Source organism: Rattus norvegicus, chromosome 9 (assembly GCF_036323735.1).
Source record: "Rattus norvegicus strain BN/NHsdMcwi chromosome 9, GRCr8, whole genome shotgun sequence".
Lineage (NCBI taxonomy): Eukaryota > Metazoa > Chordata > Mammalia > Rodentia > Muridae > Rattus > Rattus norvegicus.
The window spans coordinates 14,254,673-14,266,362 of record NC_086027.1 but is presented as its reverse complement, the minus strand read 5'-3'; the positions used below and the strand labels follow the sequence as shown (position 1 = coordinate 14,266,362).

The window sequence follows — 11,690 nt, the reverse complement described above, 5'->3', positions numbered from 1 at the left end:
CTAGCAAAAGACTATACATGGACTGACCCAGTGGTCCAACTGCATATGTAGGAGAGAATAGCCTTGTTGGGGCACCTGTGGAAGTGGAAGCCCTTGTTCTTAACAAGGTGGGACCCTCAGTGCAGGGGATTGTCCGGGAAGGGGTTTCTAAGTGGCATGGATTGGGGGACCATACATATGGGAGAGGGCACGGCAGGGGGGCTTAAGGACCAAAAGCTGCAAAACGGAATAAGTTTTGAATAAAAAATGTATATATATTTAAAAAACTAAAATTTTAAATAATGATAATAATACTAAGAAATATTCAGAAAAAGAAACTGTGAATAAGAAAGAAATTTTAGGATTTGGAAAAAGATGAATGCCAGGTATTTGAAAAACTGTATGATCGGGTTGGGGATTTGGCTCAGCTGTAGAGCACTTGCCTAGCAACCGCAAGGCCCTGGGTTCGGTCCCCAGCTCCAAAAAAAAAAAAAAAAGAAAGAAAAACTGTATGATCATGGTAAACACTTTAATATACATGAGAAATTTTTTTACATGTTAATGAACTGCATCTTTTGTTTAAATAGTGAATGGAAATCCAGTGCCTTCCTGGCTGTGAGTCTAGGTATCCAGATGTAGTGGAATTCATTATTTGTTGGTCCTGAATCTTTGAGTCTGCTTCTAACACAGCTTATGCCAAGGAAACTAGGCCAAGGTGATATCTAAGCCATTGACCAAACTATCTGGACTAACAATCACAGGTGAAATCCCACCTTGTAAATGGGAGGAGAGGAATAAAAGATACCTTTAAGGATTTAAAAAAGATGAAATGTACCCAAAAAAAATCCAATAAAAAAGTTTAAAATAAAAATAACTTAGGAAATACAAAATACTGGGGTGCCACTCCACAATCATGATGTGTTTCTTCTGTGATAGCTTACAGGTTAATTTACTTCTCTATGACTGTTTTCTTATTTCAAAGTAAGTAATGGCATCATCTGTGGAGTGGATGGTGAGAACAAAAGCTTTGCCTAACTTGAATAATCGATCCCTCCTGAGCATGTGCTTAACATTCTAAGCACACGGAAATTTCCTGAGGGGATTAAAAAACAAAATCCAAACATAAAACAGGAACGACAACGATGTAAAAACATTCTGCACTCTGGGTATGAAGGCATGTTGCAACTTTAATCAGCTTTGTAGGTATTTCTAATAAACACACAAAGAAACAAAAATCCTATCACAGTCCTAGCAGTTGCATCCAACAAAGAGAGAGCTGTGAGGTAGTGTGTGCTGCTTCTTTCCCCAGATACCCCTGGGCCTCAGGCCTGCACCCAGTGAATTGGACCAAGAGCAGCCAGGTTGAAATTCCTGCTGCCATGGCAGGATTCTGCAGGAACATTTCCCTTTGACAACAAGGAACCTGTGTGGAGGAGACCGCTTGGTGAGTCCTCAAGGACTCTACATGTCCTATTCTACAGGGAGAAGCCCTGCCAGGTCTTTGGCAAGGCCAGCCATTTGTATGGGGAAGTCTCTGGTCCTGTGGCAGAGAACGAGGAATGGCAGAAAGAATGGCAGCGCCACTGAGATCAAAGGATAACCCTTCTAGGCCTATGACCTCCTAAATAATTTATCTTTCACCCGATGCCCTATTCACATTTTCTTAATCTCATACAACTGTGATCTTGATGAGAACTGGGCTCTTGTTTTCTTAATCAGTTCTTTGTTGTAACAGACCTTTTTAACTTACTCCAGCCCCTGAGACTTATTCATACCTTCTGTATGCAGTAGGACCCTTGGTGGGACTGTCATCTCGAAAATAGAAGGTTCGGTAATCCAAAAGATTGGACTCCAGTTTACCTCAGGCCAGGAAAGAAGTCAGCCACCATTAGTAAAAGAGCAAGGGAAAAATAACATAGGAAAAACAAGTGGCTTAATCAGTAGAAAAGATCCTCAACTTCTAAGGCCCGCACATCTGCACCCCTCTCTTCTGAGCTTTGTATAGTGATGTTGTATAACTCCAGATGGTAGTAAAAGGGAGAGTTCTTCCCAGAAAGGTCAGACATGATTTTCACTCTTACATCTCTGAGGTGGGCTGGCATTATAGCACACATTCATGTTGAATTATTATAACACCTATGATAAGAAGACAGAATCCATATATCACAATGCCAAATAGACTCCCTCCTGAACGTATGGACCCATTAAAATTGAGGTTCAACCTGAACTCAGACCATTCCACTCCCTTCCCGTCCTCCTGATTCTTATGTTTGCTACAAGTAAAAGATCATGTTGTAGTCCCCAATATTCTCATGCCTAGACTTGTCTATTCACGGAGAAGGATATTGGAGAAGTGATGGTTATATAGTTACAATGTAGTAACACAAGGTCCAGGTTGACATTTGCTCACTGATGTCCAATTTAATTGTCTTGTTATATTTGAGAAAGGGAGGATGTCCTCCATAATATATAAAACAGACAGAAATTTATTGTTTTATATATGCTCTGTAGTTGATCCCTATGTTCCCAAGGAAAAGGAGTTTTTATTGCAAAAAAATAGGATTATAGACCATTGATTTTGTGAAATACATGGATATGTAAATGGAAACAAGGTCGGCTTTCAAGGACTGCACAGTAAGCAAATATTTCCAGGTTTTATACACTCAGAGGTATAGAAGAAATATATTGGCCTCCAGAAAAAGGGAAAAAGCTTAGAAATCGAAATACATGTCACATGCATTGTCTTGAGTAGTAGATTTACTTTTAAGAAAAGTCTCCCTCCTCCTTGGTCCCTAGAGATTTGGGTGCTAAGAAAAATCTGTTCTCCAATTCAGGGTTGTAAGAAACCCTCCGCAGCAAAAGCATTGTTGACTTCTAATGAAGCAGAGAGACATATCTAGCTTTGAAATAGAGGTTGCCAAATGGTATTCCCAGTGACACATGGGAGACTGGAGGAAAGGGTCCCCACAGAAATTCATCAGTGTGGGGAGAGCTGGTTAGTAGGTAGGCCATAGAATTTTCCAGTGACATCACCAGTAAGCCGTTCACTGGACACTCTATTGTATCTAAGAGATCCCTAGAATCTTCTGTGATGTCACCAGTGTTGTGGTGACACCAACTGCCTTTGGGATATTACTTCAGTTCCCTTTGGGTTCACAAGCAGGCATGTTTCGCCAGCTGCTCAGGCTATTTCGGAAGGAAAGTGTTGATCAAGGAGAGACCGCACCAGGTCAGAGGGAAGCTGACCCCCTCTCTAGTGAAACAGGAAGGAGGAAATCATTCTTGGGAAGGCTTGGTGAGTCTTGGGCAGAGTTGGGGAACATCCTCAAGGAGGTAGGTTTGAGATGTGCCTTCTAAGACTAGGCCTTACAAGCAGGAGCCTTGGGATTTTTCAAAGGCAAACCAAGAGTCAGGAGTTCCTGATCTTTAATTTGAGAGAAAGCCATAAAGTTGTAAGACTTCAGTGTCTTTTCTTGAAGCTTTTTAACTATGAGTGTCAATGATTGGCAGGAGGAGGCACTGTGAGATTAACAATGTAACCATCCATGTTTGGGAGTTGAAGCACTTCATCCTCTAGATTACTGTACGTTACATAAGTCTTGATGGCGAGAACAAGGAAGGATGCACCCCTAGTCATGAATTGAGTTCTCAGACACTTTGGGCTGGACCACACTTGGTTAGAGCTTGATGGTGCTAAACATTATGAAGTCATTATGAACTCCAGGATTATCTGCACCACATCTGATATAACAATGTCGCAGATGTTTATGTCTCAGTCATATTATAACTTTCAGTGCCACGGGTTGTGTAATAGTGAGTGTGGCACGTGTATGGCATTAGAGGTTGGGAACAGGGACATAGCTTAAGAATCAACCTTTAAGAAAGCTTTTCTGCTCTTTCAGGGATTCACCCAGTCTCTACCATTTCCCCTTCCTCCACCTCCTTTTCGGATTCAGAATGATCTATTCTGCCCATTGGTTCAAATATGCAAATTCACTTGGGTTTATCTGAATACAGGTTTTGGTAGGAAGGCATCATCCCAAAATGTCATCAGTCAGCAAGAGGAGTGTCTAAAGGAACTGGAGGAACTCAAATTTGAAATCCAGAAGTGTCAATTCGAGAGGGATGAACTTTATCAAATCCTGGATCTTTATATCTATGATGAGTGGGACCACAGGTAGTCATTATGCCCAGTAACCTGTTCACTGTCTTGCGCTCTCTCTCTGCTACCTCAAGATTTACTCATAGCACGAGAGAGTTTCACCTCTCATCCTGGATTTGAAGGAGATTTGGCAGGCATTTGCTTGTGAGATGAGCTAGGTGCTGTGTGTTTAGGGTCAACCTCTTTTGTACTTGACCCTGAGCCTCTTGGATTAGCATTGGTTCTGTCAACAGCTAGAATGACCTTGTCACACTTGCTGCAACTGTGTGTGTGAATGAAATGCCTGCACGTCATCACTCTTTCCTCTGAATTTGTTCATTATACACTGATTCTATGGCACCTCCATGGATGTAGTTGGAATTCTAAACGTGTTTGGATATGGGTTGGTGTGTATATATGTGGCAGTATTTGTTGGTGGTTTACTCTGGATCAGGACGTCTGGGACCTTTGAATGGGTCTGAGGATTTGTTTGATCAACAGTTTGCAGGTCATGATAGTGATTAGTACATGGAGGCCCACACTGATCAACACAGCACTTTGCTCCTTCTGTATACCTTGGTGGCACACAGGACTCTCCTGAGGGGAGGGGGTGCTATAAATCCTCTTCCCTGTCAAACATAGTTATGCCCTCTGGGAATTCATGTAACGATAGAAACCAAGGATTGAGTATACCTGCTTTCAAAACAAGAGAAATGTCATCACAGCTTTCTCTTGGGCCCAAAGCTGTGGCACAGACTGGAGGAATCTTCTTCCTGAACTAGTGAATTCCATCATGCTCACCTGGCCAGCTCTTGATGGTCAGGTCCCTCCAACTGGTACTGTGACTCTGTTGTCCTGTGCCCAGGATAATAAACTTAACCAGTACAAATACTTTGAAGGAGCAAGTATGTGGAACATACTGAGTTTAAGTAATAGAGAGAACAGTCTGATTTTACCTAATTTGTTTCACCTGCTTTGATCTTTAGTTTTTTTATTTTTTTAACTATCCAGGGATTGTTTATTGTGACCTAGAAATGGTCACTGTGGTCTTGACAGTTGTTATTCCCAAACAGGGAGCTCTCCGGCTCTGCCCCCTCCTATATAGTGAGTCTTTGCAGAACCATATCTCTCAGGATTCCAAGGAGTCCTTATTTCAAAACAAATGTTTGCTTATTTACATAGAAATATTTTCTGTGGATTGAGTCTCACTGTTGGGTTTTGGTCTGGTTTTTGAGTTTGCCATTTTCTTCCCTTCCACCATTCCTTGAATTTGAAATTTTTTATTATATATTTTTATTTACATTTCACCTAATTCTGAAATCGTGAGTTCAAAACATTATTTGTTCCTTTGGCCATGACCTAACCCAGGCTGCATGTCGAATTGCCAGTCCTTCAATCTGAACATGAGATGAGAATGATGGCTATGCAAATGATGACCAACTCAATAAGTGATGCCATGGAGAGGTACAAGGAGCTCATACAAGTGAACAGTTCCTACCGGTGAGTCGCTGACAGAGATGAGAACCCAGCACTAGGCAGGGAATGCTTCTGTCCTGTATGACTTTAACAAAAGTCAGGGCTCTGGTTCCATGGTGTTTGACTCTTAACAAGAAGGCTGCTTCCTGGCAAGGGTCTTAGATTTGTAGCTCTTGGACTCAGTTGTCCTACATGTGAAGGGTGTAGAAGACCCTCCAATTGTTATTTTCCCCGTTAAAGTTCCTCTAGATTGAAAAGGTTTGCACCATGATGGGAATATCAATCAACTCTGAATCTCTAGGACTCTGACAGGAGATTTAAAGATCTGTGATCCATGAGAAACACATGGAAAGAGTCTATATCTATTGGGTCTTCAACTACCCCTCAGAGAGGCTTTCCCCACAACGTGAAGATGGTTTCACCATACCATGGACATACGAGCTCCCTTATGGACCATCTCTTCTTCCTTGATTTATATAAACCGTCTTAGTGTCAGGATTTTCAGAAGTACTTTGCTTCATGTGGAATGTGGATTCTGGATTTGACCTCCTCTAATTGGTGCTAACTTGCATAGTGTGGCTCTATTCTGGGGATTTCTGAGGATGAGGACCCTTGAAGGGATGATTGGACTTGTAGGAGTGACAGGCAAATAGAAGCTGGCTGGGATTTACCATTTTTTGTTTGTGGTTCAGCATCAGGCACTCCCAGCTCCTGCGTGAACAAGCTCAATTGAAGAACAATATACAGATTTTGCTGAATGAGAAGAGAGAACTGCTGGTGGAGCAGACTGAACTGCCAGCATTCTCTGTGGAGACAAAGAGGCTCTGGGAAGAGGCCGGAATGAACATCTGTGACCCCAGTGCCACGCAACAGCAGGTAGGGTTAGGCCTCAGGGTCAGGTTGTCCTCAGGTCTTACCATAAACATAGACAAACCAATGTAACTGTCTATTGACTGATCCATGTCCTGACCTAGGTCTCATCCAAGTGTTCATTCATGTGATGGTTTACAAGGCTTTCTGTGGAGATAGCCCCTTTTCAAGAAACTGCATGTTTGGAAAGCAAATGCTCCTGCTCTTCGAGAATCTGCACTTCATTAAGGGAGATAGGTTGATCACACAGCAGAGCACTACATGCCATTATGGATGGAGGGTGCTATGTGGGAGCCCCTCTTTAGACTAGAGCAGGGCTTTGAGGGATGAAGCAAAAGCCCAGAGCCCATTTTCTTTACAGGGATCCTGTGAGACTCAGGAAGTAAGTAGTTTTCAAGGAGGAGAGCCTGGTGGAAATGCCAAAGAAATGGTTCTCATTGTCATTTGTGGTGGCTTTTGTTCTTCCTCCCCTCATGTCCCTGTATATGAAGATGGTGACTTCATGCTTCATAGATCTTGGGTAACTACAGAGCCTGTGTATCAGCATGTCAGTCCTGTCTTATTTGAGTGCTCCTGGAGAGTTCATAACTGGGCCTTAGAACCTGAAGCTGTTTAGAAGAGCAAGGATGTGGAAAAGGTTTCTCAAAGGCTGAGGGTTGGTATGAGAGACTTGAGACTTCAAGAACAAAGTTATCCATATGTACCCCCAATTCTCACCAAGAAAGTTGCATTGCTGTGCTGACCTGCATCTTAGGGAGCATGCGGGGAGGCCAGTTCATGACATGCAGTTTTGTCCAGTCATTATCTAACTTAGTCCTTTAAGCCTAGGTCTCTCAACAAACATGAAGCTTCCTGTTTTGTGCTGTCCAGCAGTCTTTGCATCATTCGTCCAGTTCCAAGATGAGCCCCCTCTCTTATTTGTCTCAACACATTCTTAAACCATTCAGCTATTTTAAAAATGAGGATTAGATTTCTTCACTTTACCTGAACAGAGTTATCCCCCGGGAAGATTCTGGATTGTCTTATTGGCTTCACCATGATATTGCATGGAATCCTAGAGTGCAACCCTCTGCTGACATTGCTTTGCTGACTATATCATGGGCACTGCATTCTTTCAGGATAGATTCCCTCTCAATATTGTACACAGTGCTGCATTTCAGAAAATTCACTGTATGTTATTTATTTAGCCTTTTTCTGACTGACATTGAGGTTGTTTTAATACCACAGGAACTCTAATGTGATCAAATGTTCCTGGGAACTGACCATGAGTCAGTGTCTCCTCTGGTGCTTCCAAAGTCTTCTATGAAGGAAACAGAGTAGTTTTAGTGAGGGGCCTATGATGAGTCAGCATAGAGCTTGATGGAGTCTTTTCCTAGAAATCTCTCTTGGGGATTTGATGTTGTGTTGTTTAGGCTATCTGTGCAGAACATGTAACTTACTTGTCGGACCAGCAAGTATCTGCATAGAAAGGTTTCCTGAAGTGGAAATGAGTACAGGCCAGGGCAGCACATCTTACTTGTGTCTAAGAGACTTGTACACAGCATTGTTCCCACTAATTCCTCACTCAACAGGAAATGTGCTGCATAAGAGCAAAGTTTTCATTTGTGCATGCAAGTGTGTATCTGTGTGTCTGTGTTTGTGTGTGTGTTTGTGTGTGTGTGTGTGTGTGTGTGGTGTGTGTGTGGGTATATGTGTGTGTGTGTGTGTGTGTGTGTGTGTGTTTGCAGTAGTGAACGTATGTTTCCCTCTATTTCCAAGTTTCATGAGAAAAGTACTCTAAGCGTTCACTTTACATCCATGAAACATGAAATAGAGCTGCCCAGTCATTTGGCATCTCCATCTAGCTCTGTACAGCAAAAGGACACTTAAATTACTAATTTATTGTTTCCAAAAATTTCAGAATGAATTATCTTGTGAAGTCTGGGGGAGGAGTGGAAATATGTTCAAGTGAGTCATGTTTCACAGGGGTAACAAATGGTACAGGCCTAGAGCTTGCAGGTCCCTTTTTGTTATGGTGTAGAAGCAGGACAATAAAATCCTTTAGAAATGCAACCCCCAAAAAGAGGACACAAAAACACCTGTAAAGTTAGATTTTCAAGTGATTAGGGGCAAAACTACTGATCTGCATTGAAATCCTTTGGAGCACATCAAAGGAATGGAGTACTGGGAGGTAAGGGCAAGGCTTCTCTAGAAAAATCCATGAGTTTATTCTGCTTCTCTGTTCTTTGTGAATTGTGAAAGCCCACTGGAAGGTTATGTCACTCACTGTGTCTTCTCCAAGGTTGCTTTCCACATTGCCTGCTACCATTTCTTTCGAGCTACCTTGGCACACTACAACTTCCCCATGGAGTTTGGCTTGGATTTTATTCATTGAGAATTTGAGTTGCTTGGAATTGTATCGTCATCCAGAAAAAGTCCCATAGCTATGCTGTGGTGCAAGAACAGGGCAGTTTCAGGAACCCCTTTAGGTGCACAGATAATCCAAAGTGCTCCTCTATGTTATCTGTGTAGCATTCTGCAAGTGCTGTCGATCAACATCATTTTCTCTCAGTTAATTTCAGCCTCAATGGGTTAGGAGAAATGATGAGCTTCAAATGGGTCTGACAGTGTAAGAACAGGTAGCCCTATGAGAAGCCATGTTCAGAAAGTGGAACAGAAGTTTTAGTTAACCCAGTGATTCCACAACAAGGATTAGGTATTGCCATTGCAACTAGGGAGCATCAATGTTGTAGTGGTCCCAGAGTAACCTTGAAGGAGAATCTATCCAGACGTCCATCAGCCAAGGAGTAAAAGTGTACCATACGATGGAGCCCTTCCATAGATTCTGATTCAGTGTGAGATAATCCATGCAAGCGTTTACTTACTTATTCAAATTATCTGTGGAACAATCACATTACGGGGAGAAAATTTGTTGATTTGGATCCTGGTTATGGAGATTTCCTATGATTCTAGCTTTGGGCATGAAGTCACTCAGGCTATGGTAAAGACAGCTCCGATTAGAAGAAGTTGCACACTTTGGGGAAAGTCTGAAAGAGTGAACAAGAACAAGAGTCTAGTCCACCACCAATATATGATCCTTTGCTGAGCAACAAGACAGCTCTACACAGCCTTTGGGACTTGCTAAGCCAGATTGTTAATGGGGAAAGAACCCTGAGTCTATGACGGTTTATGGGAGGACAGCACATCACTGACTGAGCTGTCTATAGGTCTGGCCACTATGTACATATCCCAGTCAACATTTGTTTTTATGCCTCCAGCGAATCCTGGGGAATCTTTACATTAAGCATTAATGTTCAGGTAGGAACACAGGCTGGAAGAAGCCATTTGAATATCCTTTCCCTATATAAGTACCCGTTTTGGGTGAATGACCACCTACATGGATTTCAGCCTCAGGCAGTTAAAGAGCTACTCAGAGTATAGTTCTGGTACAGTTCATGTGAATTTTGCCCATGAAACAATATATATGATCCTCTGGATTTCTTGCTATGTTCTACTCCTTTCTTCCTGTGATCTCTCCGGAAAGATCTGAGGACATTTTCTCTTCTGTCCTCTCACAAATTGCCTTACACTAGCCATAGACTTACAGGGGTGCTGTTCTGTTTCTACATCATAATCACCTTTAATGTCCATGTGTACGCTGGGAAGATTTACATGGAGCACATTCTCAGTGATTACAGGATCTATGCAGTGAGCATGAATTTGAAGTGAGATGGCTTCTCTGTGTATTTGCAGACTCAGTGGTTACAAATGGAAACTAGACGGGTTCCTTCAGTGCTAACATAATCAGAAATTTCACCTCAATTCTGGGCATGTTCTCCAGAAGGAATCCACATGGTATTCTACGTTGCTCATACCTCTCTTGAACTCAGATTCAGACATAGCTACAATGTTATTATTCAATGTCATATACCTGGACCAGTGGGAAAAAATGCTCATTTTTCTCTTAATCCCAGCACAGTGCATAGTCCACAGTTCAAATTCCAGCAGTGTTAAAAGCTGAGATATAAATCCAAGCGCAGGTACTCTATGTCACTTGGAGATGCAGGGACTGACCTCAGCTGACAAGTCATGCTGGATTGTCCAACTGAATAGAGCTGATGTAAGAGGGAGAGCTGAATTGACAACCACTCAATAAATCTTTATTCCCTTGCTCTGCTAGGTCTGAAATTCTCCAGCAGAAACTCGAACATGACACAGACCAGGATAAGATCTCCCTTGGAGAGAAGAGCTACAGGAGGAGAACTAAGTGTGCACAGCAAATACACCACTATTGTGTCTCATCTGTAGTATCCATAGCAATTGTGGACTGCATTTTCCTCCTTTAGTTTAACTTCTTTGGATTGAATAGGCCATACTTTCACCTCAGCCTCTCCAACTAATGTGCACTTTTTGAGGGACTCAGAGAAGTGCTGATGCACATCAATCAAGAGCTGCTGGTCATCCAGAAAGACTGTGCATGTGTAAATTTGTACTTGTCCTGATGGGTCATCCAGAAGAGTTTCATGGAGATCAGTTCACAACATTGGAAAGACTTTGTGACAAAGTCTGTAATATCATTTATACTCAGTATTGGTAGGCTTTTTCCTTAATACCCCCACTCCAACAAAACAGACCTACTTCCACTCCTCTCGAAAAGATTGTTACCATCACTAACTGCTTGTCTACTATGTCTCCAAGGCAAGCCACAGGCTATAAGTCTATTCTGCAAAAGGAGCAGCAAAAGAATGCTTAGCGCAATTCTTCTATTTAAAGTTTGGTTAATTTTTAATTGTTTTGGTTATTTGGTTTTCCTTCTATTCATTTGAAGATTTATTATTTATCTGTTGTTGTTGTTTTGTTCATTTGCTTTTCTATTTTGATAAGGATATAGACTGTATATATTTACTACCTGCATCTGTTTACTATCAAGTAAATTGGATGTATTCTGGTCAATAAAGGAGTAATCTTAAACTCTTCACTCTTAGGAACCTTCTTTATTGATCATTAGTGTCAACATCTGAAGTCCCACAGCTATCAGGGAGGGATGGATCTCTGAATTCTCATGGGGACTGGGCATCAAATCACTTCCCAGTCAGACTGAGATTCACAGGCATTTATACAGTCACTGTGCACTGTGTTTCCAACTCTGAATTTCAACTTCATCATGCATACATTACCCACTGTGTATGCTTGCTGTCAAATATATAGTTACCTGTAAATTATACTCTGTCGATGAGAGTTTTGA

The 11,690-nt window shown here is 41.8% G+C and overlaps 1 protein-coding gene across 1 annotated transcript; it reads left to right on the top strand.

The window, feature by feature from the left end:
* Positions 1–504: 504 nt before the first annotated feature.
* On the top strand, positions 505–11,416 carry LOC134480511 (uncharacterized). Its single transcript, XM_063268020.1, has 5 exons — positions 505–3,274; positions 3,997–4,156; positions 5,489–5,620; positions 6,289–6,472; positions 10,626–11,416. Exons 1-5 carry the CDS (start codon positions 3,145–3,147, stop codon positions 10,629–10,631), a joined length of 612 nt encoding a protein of 203 aa, XP_063124090.1. The 5' UTR covers positions 505–3,144; the 3' UTR covers positions 10,632–11,416.
* The last annotated feature ends 274 nt before the right edge of the window (positions 11,417–11,690 follow it).